The sequence below is a fragment of the Cyprinus carpio genome, chromosome B13, assembly GCF_018340385.1.
Source record: "Cyprinus carpio isolate SPL01 chromosome B13, ASM1834038v1, whole genome shotgun sequence".
In the NCBI taxonomy this organism is placed as follows: Eukaryota; Metazoa; Chordata; class Actinopteri; order Cypriniformes; family Cyprinidae; genus Cyprinus; species Cyprinus carpio.
In genome coordinates this window covers 15,220,852-15,245,952 of record NC_056609.1, presented here as the reverse complement: position 1 = coordinate 15,245,952, position 25,101 = coordinate 15,220,852, and the positions used below count along the sequence as shown (strand labels likewise).

Below are 25,101 nucleotides of genomic sequence, written 5' to 3'. Positions count from 1 at the left end.
GAGAGCGATAGAGAGAGAGAGAGGTGTAGTTAATATGGTCAATGGCGATTTTCAACATTTAATACAATCACAATGTGTTGGAAATAGATGATTAATATCATGATGCCAGAATAATCACGCTGCATTTCTGATTAACTTGTTTTTGCTTTCCCATCAACATTTTGCAGAACAAAAAAATAAAATAAAATCTTGGTGTCTAAACATCAGAATATTCACAGTTTTGCTAAAATAGTTTTTAACCAAGGCTAAATATGGCAAATTAGCAGCCTTTACATTTTTATATAATTACATCAAGGTTTCTGTTTGGGATTGATTAATAACAGACTGTTAATAGAAGAGTAAGAACCAAAGCGTCTACAACATTTGAACCATTTGGACTACAGTACATGGAATTGGAATTGTGTTAACTTGACTAATTACTAAAGTGATCTTCTCCTTCTTCCTGTCTGTGCCTAATTTCAGTATTTCTTGATTGGGACACCAACTGGAACAAAACAGCATCACTGTTATAGCTCAATTCATTAATCAAAGCAAGAAACAATAATTTATAAGCCTATGTCATCTTGTTATGTAAATAAATACAATGAATGAACACCTGTCTACAGAAAAAGCTGAACACTGCAGGAAGCAAATGTAACATAACATCACTCAGCAGCAGATTCTGACCATGTGTGAAATAACGGTGTAGTTCAAGTTAAACACTTTAGTTTAAGGACCAATTCTCACTATTAACTATGAATACGGTGATGAAAAAAAAAGAGAAAAATATTTAAATCCTTTGGCAATAATTTGCAAAACCTTTCCATTCTTTCACAAAAAGTGAAAATTGTGTTCTCCCAAGAAAATCTGCACTCGTTTGCTAAAACATTTAATCTATAGTTTTCCCTCCATGATCATAGTATTTCCAAGACCAGTTTTATGTTCTCTCACAAAATGCAAAGTTTCTTTGGGAACATAAGAATTTTGCAAGAAACACAAACATTCAACAAGCAAATGCAAATTTTCACAAGGAAATGTAAAACTTTGCAAAAAATAAAAAATAAATAAATGTTTGTCAAGCACATGCAAAGTTTCAAAGGGAAACAAAGCCATTTGCAAGTCAAACCTAAAGCACTGATATATAATTTGGGCTCTCATATTTTGTCCATCACCAAATCCCCCTAAAGAGACTCCATAATATCCAGCCGATTAACAGTCCAATACTTCACATCACTGATATTATCACATTATCTGTTGGGTAGGAGCTTGAGAAAAAAGTGGGCTTTGTTATATGTATAAATAAACTGAACATACTATTTTCTGACACTGGTTTTCTGCCAAATTAAATTAAAAGCTCAAAAATGGTAGTCGTACCCTATACACCTACAACAAGAGTACAAATAATCAACATACAAGTGGAATGTTGACGAATCTTTACATACAGGCATGCCGTTCCTTATCTTAATTAAATCACAAAACTAAAAAAAACTAAAAATAAAATAACACGTTTAAGTGCAAAATGTGAACTGATTTAAGAACCTGATCCAGAAGAGCCAGACCAGAATACAGACCTCCCACAGATGCTCCATTTATATGGCATGCAGATTTAGTGCAAAATGACTTATTTACAAAGACTTAACCGTTGAAGACCTTTCAGTCCCGGAAAACTCTGCTCACTTAATGCAGCTGTCCCTCAAAAGCATGTGGCTACATGTTCTTGTGCATATTCACGAACGCTTCAAGTGCACAGAAATGGAACTGAAATGGCATGGTGTAAGTAGTAAAATGTGCAACACATAAAACAGGATCAAAGCAGCTTTAAACCTAATGGCCAGCTGGTGATCCCTTCATAGGCATTACATAACATATATTTTATACTATGCGGTAAGTGGTTTTAATGTTACCACTGTAACATCATGCTTTGCCAGTGCTGTGGGTGACTTTCTCTATCCACTTCAGGAACCGGCCGACCCGTGTGTACACACCGGGATAGGTGGGGTCACCACAACCGTGACCCCAGGAGATGATTCCTGTGAGCATCCAGTGGCCAGCCTCACCCTGGCACACTAGTGGCCCCCCACTATCACCCTGACAGCTGTCCACACGGCGATGGTTCGACAAGCTGCCTGCACACAACATTCGGCTGGTGAAGCGACTGCCGTAGCGTTTTTTACACTTCCAGGAGGGCAGTAACGGAACCCAGGCTTGCAGCAGTGTTCGGGAATACTCCGAGTCTAATACAAGATACAAGAATAGAAAGAAACATTAGCACCTATAAGAACTTTTTATTTTAAAATTAAAAGTATGTTAATATTACATAAAATATACACTACCATTCAAAAGTTTGGGATCAGTTAGATTTGTTATTGTTTTTGTTTTCAGAAACGTAACTTTTTTTAAAGAATGTGTTCAATTGTAAAAGTATAGACATTTATAAAGTAACAACATAATGTTACAAAGGATTTCTATTTCAAATAAATGCTGTTCTTTTGAACTTTAGAAATCAAATAGTCCTGAAAAATTGTCCACAAAAATATTTAGCAGCACAACTGTTATCAACACAGATAATAATAAGAAATGATACTTGAGCATCAAATCAGCATATTAGAATGATTTTTGAAGGATCATGTGACACTGAAGACTGCAGTAATGCCTGTTGAACATTTTGCTTTGCCATCACAGGAATAAATAACATTAAAAAAACACACACAAAAAAAAAAACAGTTATTTTAAATTGTAATAATATTTCACAATATTACCGGTTTTAATGTATTTTTGGTCAAATAAAAACAGTTTTGGTGAACATAACAGACCCTACACTTTTGAACAAGACTGTATTTAAATTTTAACAATAGAATTTTTGCATGTATTTGCAAAATTATTTGGCTTGCAAAGTTTTTTTTTTACTCATTTTGTTTGTAAATATTAATACTTATTTGTATTGATTTTATATTAATTTTATTTATAATGTTTTTGTCTAAATATGTTTGAGTTTGCAGTACCTGTAATTCCCCATCCGGTGATAACACAGGCGATAGGCCTCTTGCCCCTCCTGTTGCTCTGAGGCGGAAGGCAAACTGCATTAGTGTGGGGGTTAAAGGCCACACAATTCCCATCTGTGCCCTTCAGCTTCAGTAAGGCGATGTCATACTCCCAGCCCTGGCTGTGGTACTTCCCGTGGATCACGATGCGCTCAGGAGAGAGAGTGCGCTCAAAGTCGTCCCTCTCCTCTGTGTGGTAGTCGCCGAGCCGCAGCACATAACGGGACGGGTCTGAACCAAACCTGAAAAAAGAAATGTTCATGCACAGCATGGCCAAACTGTCATTTATTACAGACATTGTAATAAAGTAAAGTGTTTGTCATTCTCCATAGAGCCACTAGATGTCAGTAGAGTCTCTCTCACCTCTTAAAGCAGTGAGCAGCAGTAACGACCCAACAGGAATTGATGAGAGTCGCCCCACAAAGTGGATGGGTGCCTTTCGATTGAGACCTAAGCCACAAAGATACTTGCCACGGCCAGTCTCCCCTACATGACAGTCACAGATGGTCAATTAACAATAAAAAAAGGATTAATAAATATAATGCACGTTACAATGCTAGTGAACAAATAAACCCTAATGTTCATTACCGTAGAGATTTGTCTCCTCCAATGATCCTTCTTCTGCGCCTTTGTGTGTTGGGTCTCAAACCACATTCCTGCTTGTTCATGCTTCTGTACTTTATGGGTTCAGTGGTGTAGTCACAGATGACTCCTGCATCCTCACTGTGCCTGCAGTCATGGGCGTCCGGGCCTACAGCTGAACACTCACCCAATGAAGCCTCTGTCCCGACACACTTTACATTATCCAGATGGATGGGTCCCTGACCCTCACCGAAATAAGCCATGGAGCGGGCCTTCGAGACCCCGCTGAAATTGAAAAGGGGAAAGAGGAACAAATAAGTAACTGACAATGTTAGGATGTGTCTTTATCTTCTTTGAACACATGAAACATGCTTACACAAATCCTAGCTGTCTGCAGACCACTCCAGCATTGATGTCATTCCAACCATCATCACACACACTGCCCCACTGGGCGTTAATAAACACCTCTATGCGGCCCTCCTTACGGCTCTCGCCATCCACCAGCCTCACCAGGGGACCTGGAACCACAGCATAACTAGAACAGCACAGAAAAGATGGACTTCTATATACCTGGATAAGCAGTGAATTATATGATTGAGAACAAAAAAAGTTGCAGTGTGAAATCCTTATATTCCCTATATTCCCCAGAGATATTTAATAGACTAAGGATGCTTTATGGGCTCTCTTGTTATTCAGTGCTAGAATTTAGTGCCTAGTTATAAATAACAGAAAACAGATTTATGGTATATTTATATAACTATAATAATTAAAAGCATTAATTAATTCAATTAAAGGTGATATTACATTACACATTATACTGCTAAAATTAAAAAATGTAAATTTTAACTTAGTTTTCAACCAGAAGGCCGGGACCCACTAGGGGGCCTCAGCAAACCTCTAAAGCCCAAAACTCACTGCACGATTTTTGGCTCTCCCAGACGATGTTTGGGATTATGGATTATCTTAATTATAATTGTTTTATTTAATTGTTTTAGTATATCGATGCTCCCACTTTCTGAAAATAAAAAAGGTTGGAAATAAGCAGCTTTGTGAATACAGCAGATTCACCAAAAAATATCTTGGGGGTCTTTTAAGTATTCAGATATTGTCTTTGACTGTGAGAGCCTTGGAGTCAAAACAATTGAGGACCACTGCTTTAAATTGCAGGAAATAAAAAAAGCACAGCATGTTAACAAAGATTTTTCTGTTTGTCACAGAGCAACAATTCACTTTCTGACAAGCGCAATAACTTTTTTACACCATGTCTTAATCATATTCATCAACATAAGTATGAATTTCATTATATGTATGCACTTCATTATATGTATGCACATGTATAAGCATGTCATTATAATAAAAAGTTTTCTAGTATCCAATTTGTTTTGGAGGGCTCTTAAAAATGTTAAGTGGGCTTGTTTCTTAACATCTGGTTCGGATATCAGTAACATCTGTTACTCTTGATGATAAAAACACTAATAAAAGTTTTTACATGGACTTTACGCACCTGTGGCAGGAGCCACTTCAGGGATCTCATTGTTCTGTCCTTCTCTTTCACAGCGTATGCCCACATCCTCACTGTGAGAGCAGTCATGCTGCCCCCACTGACCATGAGCACAGTCCAGCAGAGAGCTCTCTCCCCCTTCACATGTCACCTCATCCAGCAGGATCAACCCTGTACCCTCTCCATACATCCCATCTGGAGCCACCTCACCTCGCCCTCTATTGGACAAATAGCAGTATTGCAGTAACAGAGCAGAAAGCTAAATGAAACAAACTTCCCGGTCTCCTCCTGGTCAGACTTGAAATGTACTGCTTTTAATTACTCCAAAGTAGCACATTACATGTTTACATTCAAGAATTATGTTATCAACCAGTCCAAAAATACAGCTTACCGATAACCCAGCTGTCGACACACCACCTGGGCGTGACGTCCGTTCCAGTTGTCATCACACACTGTGCCCCATTCTCCAGCGTGATAAACCTCAAGGCGTCCTTCCCATGGACTATCACCTCCTACTAGACGCAACACTCCATCTACAGCAGCATTAGCATGTCTACATTTAATCAGTGCACTTACACACACAAATAAAATGGCGATAAAAGTCCTTGAAGTACTTTAAATGTGTTTTCATAAAGACAGCAGACACAGCTCATGTCACAGTCCGTGTCATCTTTACCTGTAAACGGGTTGCACGAGACTCCAGCATCCTCCATGTGATCACAGTTGTGCTGGTCCCAGGGCGCATGAGGGCATTCCTCCAAAGATAGCTCATTTCCTGTGCAATGCACTCCATCCAACATAATAGGCCCAGTGCCCTGCCCAAAGTGTGCCCATGTCCATGCCTTTGGCACACCACTGAAAACAAACACACGCCTGTGATTCATTCCCGTACCAAAACCGTTTAAAAGTTTGGGGTCGGTAACATATTTTGAAAGACGTCTCTTACGCTCACCAAGGCTGCATTTATTTAATCAAAAATACAGTAAAAACTGTAATATTGTGAAATATTATTACAATTTAAAAATATATATTTTAAAATGTAATTTATTCCTATGGTGGCAAATTTGAATCTCATTACGCCAGTCTTCAGTGTCAAATGATCCTTCAGAAATCATTTTAATGTGCTAATTTGGTGCTTAAGACTTTTTTATTATTATTATTATCAATGTGGAAAACAGTTCAAGGAAACCATGATACATTTATTACAGGGTTCTGTAATAAAAGGGTTCTGTTAAGAAGCATTAACTTCTTTAACACCTTACTGACACCAAATTTTTTGAATAGTAGTGTATATTTAAGATCATAATGATCATAACAAGGATGAAAGAAGTATAAAGGCATATAGTACTACTTTAGTTTATTTACATAAATTTGCAGTGATACTTACATTGCAAAACCATTCAAAACCAGGACTGATGTACTGAAAAGTGTATGTTACACAGATAGTGAAGGGGAAAATCAGTTGCTTTCTGTCTCACTGCAGATTTATGGAGTGAATCCCTGCACCCCATCAATCATTCATACACTCCATCCATTCATCTATATTAATAAAGTATTAATAAAGTGCGTTTGTGTGTAAAAAGGACAGTCCTTATAGTCTGCACTGATTTGGGCATGACATTATCAGTGTTTCCTAGCTCTTGTAAATGCTGAATCTTTTGTGCAAAGCGTTTCAAAATGTTGCTAAACAAACACAGCTCAGCAACATCCTGATGATGATACAAAAGCTTTCAAGCAACATTAGAAGACCTTGCAATAGATCAGTGTGCAGATCCTTGTACTAATGCTATAAGACGGGTTTTTCAAATGGAAAGCCAAAACACATTTATTGAATTTGATATCAGTACAGTTTCATTCTTTATGGTCTAAAATCAAATAGTATTTTACATCAAAAAATGCTATCTGTTTTTTTTTTACATTTTTTTTCTTACACAGTACAAATTTATTCACAGCTCATATTTGGAGACATACATATGATGACAGATTTCTTACCCCAGTCCCAACTGTCGGCAAACAACTTCAGCATCAATATCATCCCATTCATCATCACAGATAGTACCCCACTTTCCGTTATGGTACACTTCCACGCGCCCCTCGAAATCCTCAAGGCCTCCCACGAGCCTCAGGGGGGCACCATTGCCTAAACAAACAAAAGTCCAATCAATCGATATTTCATTCATTTATTCACTGCAGTGGAGGATGCATAGGACAAAATAATTAGAGTAATATTTCACACTTCTTGAGAGCAGAAGCTTAAAACTCTTCTATATGCTTCAGTAGAGAATCCCTTTTACTGCTTTGAGGCATGTATGTGTGTATGGTATGTGTAAGGACTCTTGGCAAAGCCTCAGCACTCTCAGATTGCTTTCTGCTTCCTAAAGTTTCTGTGTGAATAATTCACAGCTCTCTCTAAATATACCTGACCCTGTTCTAGCAAACCGTCCCATTACAACAGGCACACTGTTTATGACCCTACTTCTGTCTCTCATGAATTCGGTCTTCATTTAGCTTCACAGAAGGCCTTTCCACACTATAACACTGTTGAAAATATAGTTGTAAGAGTATGATCAGCAGATACAGGAAGCTCAGCTGCTGCTTTATGAACTGTGACTCTGAGAAATGAAATTGAGAGCATGGGACAAAGATAATATTTTTCAAACTTGCATTTCTTTATATATATATATATATATATATTATACACACACACACACACACACACACACACATATACATATAAATGCATGTTAAGGTCATTAAGTATGTAATGTAATGTGTAAATTGCCTAATGTGTAAAAAGTAATTTGTTTAAAAAATATATATACTGTTCATAACTTTGGGGTCCCTTTTTTTTAAAGCAAGGATACATTTAATTAATCAAAATTGACAGTAAAGCCATTTCTAATGTTAAAAAATATTACTATTTCAAATAAATTCTATAACATATATATGTGTGTGCTCATAACTTTGGGGTCACTATTTTATTTACTTTTCAGCAAGGAAAAGGCATTTCTAATGTTATATATTATTACTATTTGAAATAAAATCTATTCTTTTTGTTCATAAAAGAATCCTATTCACAAACATATTAATCAGTTCAACTGTATTCAACGTTGATAATCATAAAAAAAGTTTATTTAGCATCAAATCATCATATTAGAATGATTAATCATGTCTAATTCATCAATGAGGATCATGTGACACGAAAGACTATAATAATAATAACCCACTCAAATTAAACAAACTTACCCTCAGGTACTGCACACACCACTCCGGCCTCATTTCCATGGTTACAGTCACCAGAGACGTACTTCCTGCTCCGGCACTTCAGCAGAGAATCTTCATTGCCATGGCAGCCAAGACGTTCAAAGTGAAAGAGACCAGACCCTGGTCCGAAATAGGAATGCCGAAGCGCAGTGCCGATTTCACTGTTGGGAGTTAGCAGGTAATTAAATGACAGCACATGCTGAGTGTTAATCAATACAGAGCCTCTAGCTGATCATGAATAGAATTTGCAGCTTATACCCGAGCCTCAGTTGTCTACAGACCACACTGGCATCTCGATCAGTCAGGTGGGTGTCACACACTGCTCCCCACCGGCCATTCAGGTACACCTCAAGACGACCACTCTTATTAGACGAACCCCCCACCAACCGCGCCTCACCTGGGGGAGAAGATGCACGGTCAAACATATTCAGGGATTTAGGAATGATAACGTATAAAAAAAATAAAATAAAAATACTTTTCTTTGAACTGTTAGGTTTTGAGAGGGATAACAAAAAAGGAAAAAAAAAAATAATAATTTAAATGAAAATTAAAATAATTTATAATATAAATAAATATAAATATATACATTATTTAAATAATGCATTTAATTATAAAACAATATTTAGATTATTGAGATTAAATTTTTTTCTTATCCCTCTCTCTCCATCATTTTTAACTTTCAAACATTTTTATATATTATATTATATTATATTATATTATATTATATTATATTATATTATATTTATTATATTATATTATATTATATTTAATTATAATATAAATATAGGTTTGTTATATTATATTATATTATATTATATTATATTATATTATATTATATTATATTATATTATATATGGTTGGTTTATTGGCTGATTTATGATGTTCCTGAAGGTTTATGGAAAAAATCTGCATCAAAAATGAGAGATTGGAATGGGATAATTGGATAGGTTTTTTTGTGTTTTTTTTTTTTTTTTTATAATTTATGGCCATAATTTAATTTAAAAGGTCAATCTTGCACATATTCTCCAATTATTTAACTTAACTCTTCACTTGATAAATTGTATGAATACACAATTTTTTATTCTTTAAAAAATCCTATTTTTATAGTCTTATGTTGCGGATGCTGTCTTCTTTCATTTCAGCAAAGAGCAGACATCCTAAAATGAAATTAGGTTTTACCTCCATCTTCTTTCTCCTTGACTAGAGGACAACTTGAGTAAAAGTGGCACATCTTACCCCTGCCTCCCCCATTTACATTTACAGACTCTGTGAATCAGCTCTCAATAATAAGTACAGAACGATCACATTAGAAACACTCTGTGTCTTGCCAATTATCATCTTGTTACCACACGTCATGCTCACACAGACATGAATTTCAATGCAGACTCTAATTGTTTGAGTCTGTAACAGTGTTTAATGTTATTACATAGAAAGGAAAAGGAGGAGAGAGGCAGACAGAGATAATAACAGCTCACAGAGATAAGGCCAACAGATTTCAACACCAGCTCGGTACTGAACCACAGACACAGCCAAGTGATGACAGACCAGCACAAAGAACAGACACTTACCCAATAGGAGTAACAAATGCACATGAGTGATGTGAGCCTGATTGATTATTAGAGCGGGGAAGATGAATAGAGGACAATGAAAAGAGAGGACAGAGAGAATCCTTGACTGCTGTTAGCTCACTGGCTGTGTATAATAAACGTCACTCAGCTTCTGTACAACACCTACACTTATATGACAGTTATGACACAAATACTCACCAGGACACGTTCACTTAATAAACACAAACACCATGGTCCAGTAGGAACTTTTTTTAGGTCAAATGAGGCTAGAGTAGAGCCACCTACAACTAAGCCTACAGCCCCAAATGTTTTTGTTTTCTGCATTTTTGAACATTCCAGGCCTTTCTACTATAATAACTTAAACCAAAACCAGAACAAAACTTTTGTTACCTGAAACATTTTTTAATTGAAATAAAATAAAATGTTTAAAAAATTAAACTTACTTTATCTCAGCTAAAGGCAATATTTCTTGTGTTTATTTAGTTTAACTTGATGTACTAAAACAACTAAATAAAGCAGACAAAACCACACAGTATTAAAAACCACAAAAGTATTAAAACTTTCAAATGGAAACAGAACGTATAAAAATAAAACTAATTCAAAACATTAATAAATACTATAATAGTATCTCAGTGAATTAAAACAACACTGGTGTGTACTGCAGGTATTTTAATTGTAATGACTTTAAAATTGAATTTATGTATTCTAACACCCCATTTATATGTAAAGGTCCCTATTGAGTCAGTTACTATTTAAAGTGTATGTCTAGGAGTTTATAATGTGTAGCATTTAATGTTTTAGTTTAAAGCCTTTCTAGGAGCTTAATGTACAACTTAGCTTGATCTTCAATCAAAATATGTAAATAAATAAATATATTTATTTAATCTTTATTAGCTCCAGAAAGGCATGTTTTGGTCATATTGGTAAATAATTAAACTTTTTAAGAATTAGCCTACACTTTTGTCAAATGTACCAGCCTATGGGTGCATTTAATATCGTTAAAAGATATTTAGTGCATAATTGAACTAATAATCACATAGCTGGGTCACAGCATATGTCTGATTTTTACAGGTTAGTCAGACGCTAATGTAATGATAACTGGCTGTTTGTAAATGTCTTTTTTTATTTTGAACTCACTTCTCCTCAAAACTCAAAAGTAATACAAAAACAGCTATTAAAATGAAAATTGAGCTTTTGTAAAATATCTTTAAATATGAAAAAAAGCCAGTCAGGAGGGCTCACCCTGGTGGCAGTCGCAGTAGGCCCATCCGATGGCTCCTGACTTCTGTCTGAAAAAGCACCAGGGGTTGGATTCACGGTCAGGGTTTCTACAGTGGTTGTGGTCGCCCAGTCCACGGTTGGGGTACTGCAGCACGTAGTCTGGAAAGTCAGTCCATTTTAGACAGGAAGAGCCAGAATCTGTCTGAGACACAGATCCATTGTAATAACCCAGCTCAGTGAAGCCCTGAGAGCAGGAAAGAGGACCTAAGGGAAACACACACACACACACACACACACACACACACAGAGACACAAGACACATGAAGACATAAATAAAATCCAGCATTTGACTTATAAGAGTATGCCCTTGATGGAGCAAAAAAGACAATTTTAATGCAGTTGCAAATAAAGGTCAACTCATTTTAAAATTCTTGGCATGAAAAAATGCAAAAGCATGACCTAAAACGACCCTGCGTTAACTCAAAGTGGCAGTGTAAACTGTGTAAACCTAAGGTGGTCTTATTAGCTTTCTTATTTGTCTACTTTTTCTCTATCACTGAAAACCCCTACAGTGCTGCCTCTTGATGCAGTGGGTGAGGACAGCAGTGTGAGACACTAATGATGGCTTACTGCACTGCTGGAACAGCAAGACCTGTGAAGACCCACTATGATGAGTCACACATCCAAACGTGTTATACAATATGAGTGTGTGTGTGTGTGTGTGTGTGACAGAGAGAGAGAGAGTGTTTGAATAACATAATAATATTACTTATAAACCTAAAAAATAAAATATTACAAATAATATAATCATACATAAGAAATAATACAAATAATAATGTAATAATATTTAAAATAAAATATTTAAGTAAATATTTTTTTTTTATTATATATATATATATATATATATATATATATATATATATATATATATATATATATATATATATATATATATAGTATTATAAAGTATTATAATTTATATAATATATTAACATCTTTTTAAATTACTTTTTTTTTACTCTTTAATGAAAACATTTTCTTTTAGAGGTAGGGTTTAGCATTATATAAAAACAAGTGTCTTGTGTATGAATATGTGTGTGTGTTGTTTAGGCACAAGAGACACACAGCATATTTTCAGACTAATTAACATTATTGAATGATTTTGATTACTAATGTACTTTTGCTTGCTTGGATCCATTAGTCAAATAATCAGGAAGAATCCTTCTTCCAAATGATTCTAATCAAGACCATTAAATTAAACATTAGTATTTTGACTTTGGGCCACAGTGAGCAAATTACATGATCTAGTCTCTTGTGAGAGAGCATTCTTTAATAAATGTTATGGGTTGCAGGCGGCATGAAACACAGTAATGACGACAATCCAAGATCATGCTTTACTGTGGGCTGTTAAATTAATTTGAAAGCATTTAAACTATCATTTAATACAGTGATTCATAACTTAGTAGAAACATTCTTATGCTGTTCCGCATATGCTGCCAGTCTGCCCTTTATTTCATTTCTGGAAATGTCACTAGAAAGGGAGAAAGCCCTGGGCTTTGTGCCCACTATCCAAGTGCAAGCAAGAGACAGATGTTAAATCCATCCACCTAGACAGGAGACGGATATTTAAATAGAAGAAGTCACTTCACTGGGTGCTTTGGAGGCATTTATAAAAGCGAATGAAATTAGGTTTTAAAGAATACTAACAGAAGACCCTCTTTAAGGCAATTAGGGGTTTACTGAGAAGCAGAACACACATAATTTCAGATTAAATCCAACATTTTTGCAAGCAAGTAAAAGTTTTTCCACCCCAAATAAAAATGTTAGAAATCTTACTCAAAGCTCTTGAGAATTTATGGGTCTGCTATCAGATAGTGCTGTGCAGGATCAAACAGAGGCCAACGTGCCCTAGTCTCTCTTTAGAAGCAGGTGCTAAACCCTCAGGGAGAAAGAGTTGAGACCATCTCAAACCCTGAGCATTATGGGCCAAAATTCTTGCAGAGGTAACGCCAGAAAAGTATGCATTACACCTGCATGTGTATACAAATCTATGCCCAGCGGATACGTAGCCTAACCGTGTCTTTGCTTGTGTAGATTGCTTTAGCATAGACTTATTGAGCTGAGATGAGTGCTGATGGGCAAGATGAGCATATTAGAGCTGGAGCATCACTGAAACTCTATTACACTCTCCTGTTCTGTCTACATTATTCCAAATATAACTGTAAACAATGTACTGAAAAAGACCTGACACAGTATCATTCCCCATCTTATTAAAAAGCATGTTTATCATCAGAGAACAGTATTGGATTTCTTAGGTGAGCCGTTTTTAAACCTCCATCCATTATGATTGTTTTGATTTAAATCAGGCAGATGGAGCATATATATATAGTATAATATAATATAATATGATAATATATATATATAAATGTTCATATTATTAAATTATTCATGTTTTCAAAGATTAAGCGAGTGTTAAATGACAGCAAAGGTTATTTAAAATAAAAAAATAGAAATAAGCAAATAAATAAAACTTAAAAAATCAGGCAATAACTGGTATACCATTGTACATTCCTATATAGAGCAAAAAACTGTGGAGAAGAAATTTGATCTTTGGTGTTTCTTTTAATGGCTTTAGCATGATTGGTCTTCTGTACAGCATAAATATTTGTTAATAAAATATGTTTAGACATTATAAATAGTTTCCATTCTTGTACACTGGCTGGTTATTAGTTCAACAGTCCTGAATCTTTTCTTGTACACATTCATGTCTCGTCTCGTGAGAGCTCAGGTTCCACGATGTATGTCGGTCTGGACATACAGTAAAGCAATTTGCTGAAATAGCATCAGGGTAGAGTTCCAGTCATATTTTCCATGGTGTTACAGTTATAGAGCATGATAAAGACCACCAACAAGACTCCTGGTGATACCACAAAAGACTAAATATAAGACGTTTAAAAGCGTAGACTGCTGGTCTGAGTAAAATAGTCTACAGATGAGACAATCATAGAGGAATCTCACACTGCCTCAGCATGAACTGGGAGTAGGTTGACGATTCTGTGGGAAGGTTGAGTATATTTCAGAATCCTGCCCTAAGGATGTCAGCGCACAAACCTGTCCAGGCTTGGAAGACAAGGAAAGCATTAAAGTTCACAGAATATGAATATGACACGTGTAATAAGCAAAAACAGCGGGGCATTCAATCTCAAATTAGCTACTTCTCAAAGCCCATCAACGCCACAGTTGTTTCACATCCATTCACTGTCATCAGTAAATGTTTGTGCTTCACTCATATTACAAGCGCATTGAATATTGGGTTTCTCTCCATAGCAATCTTGTCTGAAGAGCAATTGTTGCGGTTGAGTATTTCTTTAACTCTGCCGTAGGGAAACATCGACGAATGCATCTCTTGACAGCCGAGTGGTTTTGCATCAGTTAATGTTGTATTAGATATAGTGCCAAGAAGGGATGTGGGTTTTGGCATTGAAAGAGATGCTCTTTACAAGAAGAAAATACTGTGACATTTCAGCCGCTCCCAGTAATGAGTATGTGCCTGAATTAGGTGGCATAATTTAATTTCCCAAGCAAATGGTGACTCAAAAGAGATGCAGGTATATTGTCAATTCTCATTAAAAATGGATTCTAGCTTGCACCTTTATTTAACCTTTAAGAAATAGTAAAAAACAAAACATATATATAGACTTGTAAATGCAGTGAGTGCCTACCTGAGCTCTGCAGTGTATTCAGGTACACAGCGCTTTGTCCTGCCTATGAAGACAAAATAAGAACAGTAAGTTCACTTCTTTCACTTAAAGTACCATGGACATATGTTTTTTTTTGGCCATGTACCATAGTATTCTTTGAAATACCTTAAAGAGACATTTAAATGCCACAGTAAATTAATAGGTAAGCATTTGGTATTGGCATTTTGTTCCCTCTCGCCTACAGTCACTGATTGGTGCCTCGTTATTCCTTCACAATGAGGCATGAAGTCACCTTCCAGCACCTTCACCCTCTCTGTTCCTCTCCGGTGGAATGAGTTGCTGACACTATCACACCTTCAAGAAGTTCTCTCTGAACTTTCTCTACTTTCCTCTAGCTTGTTTCCCAAATTTGCATTCTAATGAACATGCTTATGCTCTTCAATTATATGTGGATAAAAGCATCTGCTAAATGCTTAAACGTAAATAACGTATCATATATATTTAAGAAAGTACCAAGGTATTAAAATTTGATTCTATCACTGTACTTTGATACTCTTTGTAAAGGTATGACCACTAGGCATGAATTATGACTTAAAAAGGTTATTTTAATAGGATGCAAGCCTTATTTTCAGTTTATACCATTTGTTTTGTTTTGATCCTAGTTACCAGCTGCAAGCCTTAGTCAGAGGTTTTCTCCCTGGAGGAAGGTTATCAAAGGTATCCGTTGCTTTACGACGAGGAAACGTCACATAAAGACATGAGTTAATAGTGCAGAGCAGCTTTGCTTTACCAGTACTTCAACTGAGATCAAAGAACACTTTCATGACCATCAAGCCATTACGTGACTGCTACTGTGTGATCTGGGTGTGATGAAGGGACCGAGCATCATGCTTTTCTCTCATCCCGACAACACTACAAACGTCTCATCCTACCGTTCGCTTGTACTGTAATCAGGATGAGAGTAAAGTGTGCTGCTTGTTTCCATCAACAGGGATTAAGTATGAGATAGAAACAAGAGACTCAGACTTAAGTAACTAAGAAAAAACAAAACATCAAGCACACGTTAACTGTCCTATTGTCCTAATAAACTACACCCCCCTTGTGCTCCTTGTTTTTTGTACAACAGATCTAACTACATTCTCAAGACAAAACACTACATATAACTAAAAGCATGTTTTTATTTTTTATTTTAGATATTCTTGACAATATTACAAAGCCTGACTAATACCAAAATCCAAATGATTTGAAGACGATTGGGTTAAGCTTTGGTTTTCAGATGTATCTATCCATGATACGTAAGGCACAGTAGGCATATTTTTCCAGGGCAGTTAGGGAGTATTATATTATGTTCTGTTATTTTCGTTAATGTTTTATTTTATTATAATATCCCTGCTGAAACATCTTAATCCAGCCTTATCTGTTGGTCACTTTTCAGTCATCTCATCAGGCTAGGAGAGCTACAGAACAGCTGAAGCTCATTTTAAACCAGCTAAAACCAGAAAACCAACTTAGGCTGGTTTAATTATTTATTTATTTATTTTTCAATAAGAGATATAATAAAAGCACAACTCAAGATATTGTGGAAACAGATTCATAAAGGACATGTAAATATGCATATGCACAGCTCTCATTGTCTCATTATTATTTAGATCCTTTAAAGAGCTGAAATGTATTAGGGGCAAAGTACGCCTCATTCACAAAAATGAACAATGACTGTACAAGATAATGCAAACAGTAACAATTACCACACACTTTCACGTGATACAAAGCGTTAATGTCACACACAAGTGAAAGCGTCAAAGGGTCATAACATGCGCGATCATAATTTATTTCCGTGTATAAAATGTAGGCTACTGTGCCATTTAAAGCCCAGTACGGCTGGGATTTTTTTTTTGTCACACTTAGCCTATTAACCAGCTTTTTTTGTCGCCGTCTGAACTCCTGTCTACTAAATCCCCAGGATCACGTCAGGAGTTCTTAGTAATTTTTTTCAGGATAAATCACAGCTATACTGACTGTTTGTTAGCTGGCTAGGAACTCGTAAGTTAATAAAGCAAAAAACTGCGTTTACATACCTCGCCGTAGACACCGACAGAGAAACGAAGGACAGCAGCAATAGAGAGGAACCCGCTGATGTCCATCCTGTCATTGACTATACATCCAGCACAACTGTCCCATCATCGCTGCCCAGGGGCACACAGGGAAAGTGTACGCCTTCCCGCCTCAAAATGTTTACAAATTTATGTACGGAAGAAGAAACGACGAAAATGATGAAACAGAACAAAACAACATTATGTAAACTTCTAAAAGTCCAACGCCACGACTGACACCCCTCCCATGTTGAAGTCTGACTGAGGTTTATGTTCACTGTGAGGTGACACTGAAAGAAGAGACGCCGCTCCAGCAACCTTCACCACAGTAGGCTACACGTTACAGATGATTATAGGACATAAACATTTATGGATCACAATGCGGAGAGGTTGGCCCCTTATGGCAAGCCGATTTAACAATTATTCCTTTAAATGAACTAGCATCTGTTGTTACGTTACTAGTCCTTGGTTTAAATAAGAAATCCAGCAGTGACTATCTTCTGCAGTTTCATTAACTATTAAGAAAATAGCCATACACTTATGCCTATAGTTTGTCATTCGTACTAGTAGGCTAAAACTAGTTTATAAAAAGCCAACAAATGTTTGCTAATTTTATTTGGCGGACAAATATTTATTAAATAAATAAATACAGTAAAGAATAGAAAACTGCTTAACTTCTAATTTAGTAAATAAATAGCATTGAAAGATTAGGCCAAACAACTTTGCCCAAAGTTTGTAATTGGCATCATTCTTAATAGTAATCACCTATGACATGCATGCAAAAAAAAAAAAAAAAAAATTTAATTAGCACAGAGGTCTTCATCATAACTGGACTTTCTGGTGAAAAGGTCTCTCTGATGACATATGCAGGACTTCTCTAATCATTTTGTCTGCTCAAACCCCACCCCTGTTCATCTGCCTCCACTTTTGCAATGGCCAAAAATCCAATTAACAAATTATGAATATAGAACCAAGTCCTCATCTTTTTTTCTGATAATCTGAAAGAATACATTACAATAAGAAAAAAAAGATTTACTTCGGTTTCTTTACTACTGTCAAGCAATTTTGTACGATAGAATTTGTACAGAAACATACAATTTTAGGGGGAAAAAAATATGCCTAAGCATTAAGTTCTACCCCTAAACCTAACCATCTATGGGGAATAAGCAGATCATAGAAAAAAAAGGGAGAGAGATTGTAGCCAGCAATTTGCAAATAGTTACAAATATAAATAAGAGTGTAGTGTACAGGGCCTATTTTAGATCAGAAATATAAAACATATCCATTAAAAAAAATCAAGTTATTATCTGCATGAAATGTTTTTTGAATGGATTTTTGAATAACTCAACAGACCCTTGTGCCGCATCCCAAAAAAAATGCGCCTAAAGCTCAAAAACAGAGAACACAGATCTTTTGCGGTCACATGGCAAATATAAAACAGACAGACAAGGAATTCCAGTTCTTTTCCATAACCCCTGAAAACTCCCTAACATAGGACAAAGGGCATGTGTTGATAAGGTGGATATTATTAACCACTTGGACAATCTTTAAAATGTCTTGGGATTTATGAATATCACATTAAAAAACAAGAGCCTAAATACACAGGTGGTTGAGCTCACCTTGTCTTGCATTCTTCACCTGTGTACACACACAGACACATGAATACACCTCGTTCCACATTGTTCACCATTCATACATCTTCAACAGAAGAATCACTTACTCATAATTTAATAAAAGATCAAAGCCTCCTTTTAACCTGAGCACAACAACATGTTATTCATATGATAAACATAATTCTCCTATACTTAAATTAATTTATCTATAGTATCAGTGCATTTGTGTCTAAAATTGAGTTGGTTTTCGCACATTAAGAAAAATAACATGTTTTCTAATCTTGCTAAGAGATGGATCATTCACAAAGCATATGTCATACTTAAGATGTAACAATTTGTAGATTTGATCAAAACAACCATGTTTTATCAGGCATCAAGGAGCTATAAAAACAAATAATAGTTTGCTTTCTCTTATCTTACGCCCAGAGGTGTGGCTGCATTGCTTGGCATTCATCCACACTCTGTTCTGGGGTGTTAATCTGGTGTATATACATGCTTAAGGAACTGGAGACTGGAATGGCTTACTGTATATAACATCAAATGCCTAGTAAATATAACAGGTTGATGTCAAAGGTCATCACTGCAGTCACCATAAAGTATTTTAAATTCAATCTGGAAGGCATTGACATGGTTGCACCTTTCTGCATTCATTGCTGTAGCTTTTTTTAGTCTTATCCTAAACTATTTTGGGCTGTTCATTGTTACTTTATTCCTTTTTTGAAGTTTGTGCTGTTGACAACTGTGCAGATTTTCTATGTTGTGATTGAGCAAAGTTTAGACTTACAGCAGACAGCATTTCCTTTGGGGTCTAAACACATTACGCTGCAGACAACTGTAGATAATCAGCCTAAGGAAATGGTGGGCTGTGTTATCACAGGATGGCCAGGGTTAAATTGCATTAAGGGAACTAAAATAATTCACGGTCACAATGTTTAACAACATTTCATACCAATCAAACAAAACATGAAAAATAACATCTGAGCAGAAAGTGAATTGTTTGTAAGTTAATATGTTTAATAATGAGTTATTTATATCTTCATTGCAGAGCTCTCATGGTCAAATTCAGTACACCGTGTTCTGGCATGTAACGTGATCTGGCACTGAGTACTTCTCCCTTGATCTCCGTTTTCTGATAATTGAAAATGGCTGAGACTAATTATATTGTGGACGCAGCACGAAACAGGAAGAAAATTGGTAAAATAAATAAACTGCTGGGTTTTACAGGTCACAGCTCAGTTATGCAGGGGAGATTTCAAAAAGTTATACCAAAAACCAATATGATAACATTCAGATTATCGGAGAAGTAACAATGGTATAGTCAAACATCAATAACACTAATTACAAAATTACTAAATGGGACACTTCACCCAAAAATGAAAAGTCTATCATCATTCACTCACCCTCACGTCATTACAAACCTGTATGACTTCTTTCATCTGTTGAACACAAAAGAAGACATGAAGATGAGTAAAGGGTGACAGATTTTCAATTTTGGGTGAACTATCCCTTTAAGTGTGTGATGGAACCAGTGTTTGTTCCTTTGTACTGCTCTGATGAGATGACCTACAGAAGTGCAGTAATGTAGTAATCACCAAAAGTGCCTTAATTCAGAACCTTGCGAATGCAGTTCATTTGCTTTGTGAGCACCCGCCGATGTCCTTTTGGCAGAGTTTGAGCCCCAGTGACAGCTTCATTGCATTTTTTTTTTTTTACAACTTTCCACACCCGGTTGTCATCAACTGCCTGGTCCAGTCATACACTCAGACTAAAGTCCCCATCTATACAGCTCAGATTATAAAAGTCTCCATTCTTTGACTAATCTGCATTATTGGTCCTAGATCTCACTGCTCAGGTTGGGAAATCGTTTTAATAAGGTGTTGGCTTCTTTAGGCAAAAGTCGACCCTGAGTTCCCTGCTTTCCTTTGGCTTTGTTCTGCGCCTGCAACAAGTGAAATTAGGAAACAATGTTAAATAAAATAAATATTGCATGCACTTTATTCCAATTCAAAGGCTTTTATACAAGTCAACTAGCTTTCAAGCTTTAGAGGGAGATGCTAACAGAAACTTGATCTCACTAGATGCGTGAGGATGCCATAAACACGGAAACAACAGATGAGGGTGGTAAAAAAAAGAAGAAGAAAGCTCTAACAGGAAACTGCATTGCAAAGTGGGAAGTGTGTTCGCCATAATCAGGAAATGGCAGAGAAAATCTGGTTGTTCATCCTAATTACCCATTCCCATCTAATTATCAAAACCATGTTAATTAAGGATGTTACATTGCTGTCAGCTATGAGTAGGCTGTTTTACAGAGGATTTCCTACGTTACCTTTTCAACACATGTGTAGAAGGCTGAGACTTCTTTAGAGCAGACCGAGTTGTTGAAGTCATTCAGTTTCCAGCAAGCCATAACTAATGACATTTCCGTTACACAGGTGGCCTCTGTAACAAAGAGTGTGTGTATCACCATGTAAGGGCTTAGCAAAACAATGCATTACAACAGGCTTTTGATGTTGCCTTAAAAAGCAAATCACCATCACTGGTATTTCCAGTCCCATTTAGAAAAGCAAAAATAATTTTAGTGCATGCATATAATTTTAGTTTAGCCAATCAGTTACCTTTAAAATGAAGACTGAGTGGCATCATGTTACTTTTAATGAATGTATAAGTGCTAAATGTATCTCCATATTTTTTTTTTTTTTCAAATTGAACTACAACTGACTTTAGTTGACATTAAAATTGTAGTTAGATTTAAATCTGAGATTGTTTTCTAGCAAGAACAATGTTTAACCAACCATATAAAGCCTTTGTTATCATATTTGATACAGGTATATGATTTTCTAAGGCCTCTAAATTATCTAAACATGATCAAACCTTTCTACACAGTCTACTACATGCCTGATGTTTGCAAGTAAACAGCCTTTTACTAATTCTAAAAATGTCTGATTTCAGGTACTGGTAGATATAATGTTGCTGTGAAATCTTTAACAGCTTGTAATATTACTTTTATCTTGTTATTAATATTTCAAGATGAACATTTACTGGACTAAAGATGTATTTGTACATCGCTCCAGCATCATATAAGCATTATATATATTTTCCCCCACAATTAAAACTACTGAGCTTTGATCATAATCAGCCTCAGTGATTTTCATTATAAGCGATCACTTTTGTCTTTCTTTTTGGCCACATAAATAATAACAGCTACACCAGAATATATGTACTTGCTCAGTTAGGAGCCTTGAATTAAACTGAGGTTATTTTTTTCCCCTTTTTAAATGTGTGCTACAGTCTCAGACTTACTATATCATACATTCAACACATCGAATAAACAGTAAACAGTGAAATGGTGAATTAAACATTTTTTTTAAGGTAAATTCTGTAACAGTTTCGATCTAAAGCAGGCCAGTAGAAGAGGCCAAGAAACTAACTGACACCGAACAGTTTAACTGGAAAAAATCCTGACCTCCCTTCTTCAGGCTGCGGCTGGCGACTTCATTCTTCAGCGCCAGAGGTTTGATGGGTCTCAGAACGGGCTTTCCATTCTGTCTGCTTAACAGTTTAGCAACCTTCTCTTGAACCACAGATCCACTCATCGCCTTTCTGTAATGTCTCCTGCCGAGACGGCACAAACATTAAATCCAAAACAGAACTGAAACGGAGACTAATAATATAACATAATTAATGACTTAAATGTCATTGCCGAGTACTTCTTACTTCACGTCCTCATATGTAAGTCGCCATTTTCTGTCGGAAAACGTTCTCTATCGGTTGTTATGGTTACCGTGGCAGACACTGTCGTAAAAGTATCGTGAGTTGTGTCTCCTTTTCATGGTTGTTCATATACATAAAACAGATTATTCAGTGATTATTGTACTTCAGATATTATGAGCATCTTATGGAAACCCATTTTATAAATACACTAATTCAGGGCTAAGTACATTGGAAATGCTGTTAAGTGGTCAAATCTAGATCAAATCAGAGTTGTTTCTAAGGCTGGTTCACCTATTATTTGAATTCCAACAGAATAGAAAGCAAGTCTTCAAATTTTGAAATTTGCTGAGACCTAGTACACACTTAAGGATTAACTCATTTGCTTTTAACAAGAACTAGACATGTGCTTAATTGTAAACATAAGGACAGGATGCCTGTAGGTGATGCAGGTTTTCCAGTAAAAGTTTTACTCAGGACTTTTTTTACACACTCAAGACACAGCAGGGTCCTGTGAGAGCACCAAACAAGCCAGAACAGACTTGATTTTCAGTGTTGTATCACTAAGCTGAAACCCAATGTTCTACACATCTAACAATTTACTCTAACAGAAAATTACATTGATTTTTTTTCTCTACATCAAGAAAAACCAAAGCTTTCCTTTCATGCTTTCTCCCAGAAAACAGGTCATTTGGATTAGATATTAAGCTGATTAAGAAACATTTTTTGCATGGATATGACTGAATGTAGCACCACAAAAATGCTTACATGAAAAGTACTTGAAATTAAGTAACGTTTTTTCACTCTAAATTAATGATCAAACGGAAACTCGTCTCATGTACGCAGGTCCAGTTATAAACATGCAGAGACAAAGTTTTAATGGCCATGTTGTTTTCTCCTCTAGACTGCAGTAAAATCAGACCTGCATTTTTTTTAAGAGTGACAGATGTTGATGGATTGGCTAACCATAAGTCATGCCATAGTGGAGAGATAAGAATTTGCATGCAAGGTTTCTGTTCAAATGTATTATATTCACTTTAAGTGAATATAAAGATAAGGGAATATTTGCTCACAGTGAATGATGCAACATAGGTATGTTTGACTTATTTGTGTTTTTTTTTAACAAATCCTTTTTGATAATGTTTCACCCGTCTTTTCCAACCTTGATGAACACCAACTGGTCCATGCATTTCATTAAATGGCATCTTCATAATTGCTCTGGTATTCTGACTCTGTCTCTGCTTGTTTGTAACAGGGGCAGGGCTACCTTGAGTTTTCAGCCAGCTGGAACAACTATCGGGATCATAAACGGACTGAGTTTTTGCACAGGCTTAGTTTGGGAAGTGTTCCTGGAATGTACGGGACTGTTTATAATTTGTAAAGTAATTCCATTTCAGGATTTCATATTAGCAGAGTTCAACTATGAGGTAAATTACAAATCATGAGCTAAAGGCAAGTTCAAACACAACATGTGGACTGTGGTAATGAGATATCATTAAGTATTTTATAAAATAAATCACATTGCAGTGGAGTGCATGGAAGTGTAGGTCCGATTTCAGTCGCAGTGTTTTTTGTCTATATAGTTTTTCACATGCCGGCAGAATATGTTGACATGGACAATACCTAAGAAACAAAGACTTCCCCTCCCTGAACTCTGACCTTTCCTGCTCCGGTTTGCTTGACTGAACTAAATTCAATGGCCTGTACACAGAAAGTTTTTCCAAGGAAGTTTTTTTTTTTTTTTTTTTTTCATTTTGGAAAGACTGTGTTTTCTCTCAAGCTCTCAATTATAAATCATTCCGCGAAACTATTTATTTCAAGCTTCATTCAACAAGCCTGACAAAGCTGCTTTTTTCCTCTTAGAACTAGGGCTATGGGACTATGAACGTATTGATAGTTAAGTTTGTATCAGGACTTAAGTGCCAATTGCTTTCTTAGGACAATCCCTTTTCTAATCTAACTGCTTCTAAAAAAGTTAGTTCTTAAGCTAAACTAAAGAGTCAGACTCTAAGAGTCTAGTTTGTTTTTGCACCATGAAATACATTTGCAAATTTTAATTTGTGAATACCTCAATGTACAACTGAGGCCCATATAAAACTAAAAGGATAATCTGTGGCCACATGAAAGCTTTCTCTACTTTTCTCAGCTAAGCATTCAATTTAACCATGTTTCCTCTTTCTTAACCATGTTTGCCTGTATTTTTTTCTCTTTTTAGTCAGCTGTGCTTGCCCAATGAGTTGCATACGCTGCACAAACATACCAGACCAACTCGAGGTCATGACATTCTCCTCCCTCATTGTTGCACTGAGTATTTGTTCACCTACCTTACTGCTCTGTAAGGCGACCCTGTAACCTATAAGAATGCAGATAGATCTCCTTTGAGACCCTCTTTCATCACATGATCCCACCAAAAATCTTGACTACTACATTCGTTAAAGTACATTAGCAAGTTTGTATGTGACAATAGGTTAATCCAAGCCTACATATGAGTCATAGTAGGTGACAATGCAACACATTTGCTCTTGGATTATATTCAGTGATAAAATGAAAAATAATAGCTAAGGTCACTGTGGGAATCAAGCTATTGAAGTTTCTTGGATATATTTCAGTAGTAATCTCTCACTCTAATTTTAGAATGAGTTTAATGGTTGTCAGCATCAGTGTAACGTGATGTGGAGGAAGAATGGAAGGCTTAATATAATATCATTAAACTCTCTATAACTTACAGTCAGGGGGAAAGGAATTAACAGACTTTAAGGCTTAAGCTTTATGTGTCCATAGAGGAAAGAAACAAAGTTAAATAATTATTTTCAGCTTTATAGAATTTTAAACT

The 25,101-nt window shown here is 36.0% G+C and overlaps 2 protein-coding genes across 3 annotated transcripts; both read right to left on the bottom strand.

Moving 5' to 3' along the window:
* Window positions 1–24: 24 nt before the first annotated feature.
* On the bottom strand, window positions 25–17,465 carry si:ch211-51a6.2 (neurotrypsin). Its single transcript, XM_042736747.1, has 14 exons — window positions 16,933–17,465; window positions 14,879–14,921; window positions 11,178–11,420; window positions 8,626–8,764; window positions 8,350–8,528; window positions 7,096–7,243; window positions 5,780–5,958; window positions 5,495–5,636; window positions 5,107–5,321; window positions 3,979–4,120; window positions 3,609–3,887; window positions 3,384–3,506; window positions 2,982–3,262; window positions 25–2,213 (listed from the first exon to the last, which is right to left on the bottom strand). Exons 1-14 carry the CDS (start codon window positions 16,996–16,998, stop codon window positions 1,894–1,896), a joined length of 2,499 nt encoding a protein of 832 aa, XP_042592681.1. The 5' UTR covers window positions 16,999–17,465; the 3' UTR covers window positions 25–1,893.
* Window positions 17,466–19,553: 2,088 nt separating this feature from the next.
* On the bottom strand, window positions 19,554–22,383 carry chchd1 (coiled-coil-helix-coiled-coil-helix domain containing 1). 2 transcript variants are annotated; one of them, XM_019076166.2, is made up of 4 exons: window positions 22,275–22,383; window positions 22,024–22,172; window positions 20,887–20,999; window positions 19,554–20,499 (listed from the first exon to the last, which is right to left on the bottom strand). In XM_019076166.2, exons 2-4 carry the CDS (start codon window positions 22,151–22,153, stop codon window positions 20,395–20,397), a joined length of 348 nt encoding a protein of 115 aa, XP_018931711.1. In that variant the 5' UTR covers window positions 22,154–22,172; window positions 22,275–22,383; the 3' UTR covers window positions 19,554–20,394. The 2 variants fall into 2 exon arrangements, with proteins under 2 accessions (XP_018931711.1, XP_018931712.1); XM_019076167.2 differs by having other exon boundaries at window positions 22,268–22,330.
* Window positions 22,384–25,101: the final 2,718 nt, after the last annotated feature.

Coding starts and splice junctions, on each gene's coding strand:
- si:ch211-51a6.2 (XM_042736747.1), bottom strand. CDS start 16,998: ATGGACATCAGCGGGTTCCTCTCTATTGCTGCTGTCCTTCGTTTCTCT. Junction 7,244..8,349: donor GGTGTGTGCAGTACCTGAGG/GTAAGTTTGTTT, acceptor TTGTTTGTTTAG/GCAATGGTGCCCCCCTGAGG. Junction 5,959..7,095: donor TGCCGACAGTTGGGACTGGG/GTAAGAAATCTG, acceptor GTTTGTTTTCAG/TGGTGTGCCAAAGGCATGGA.
- chchd1 (XM_019076166.2), bottom strand. CDS start 22,153: ATGAGTGGATCTGTGGTTCAAGAGAAGGTTGCTAAACTGTTAAGCAGA. Junction 21,000..22,023: donor CCGCAGCCTGAAGAAGGGAG/GTCAGGATTTTT, acceptor TCTTTGTTACAG/AGGCCACCTGTGTAACGGAA. Junction 20,500..20,886: donor TCTACACATGTGTTGAAAAG/GTAACGTAGGAA, acceptor CACTTGTTGCAG/GCGCAGAACAAAGCCAAAGG.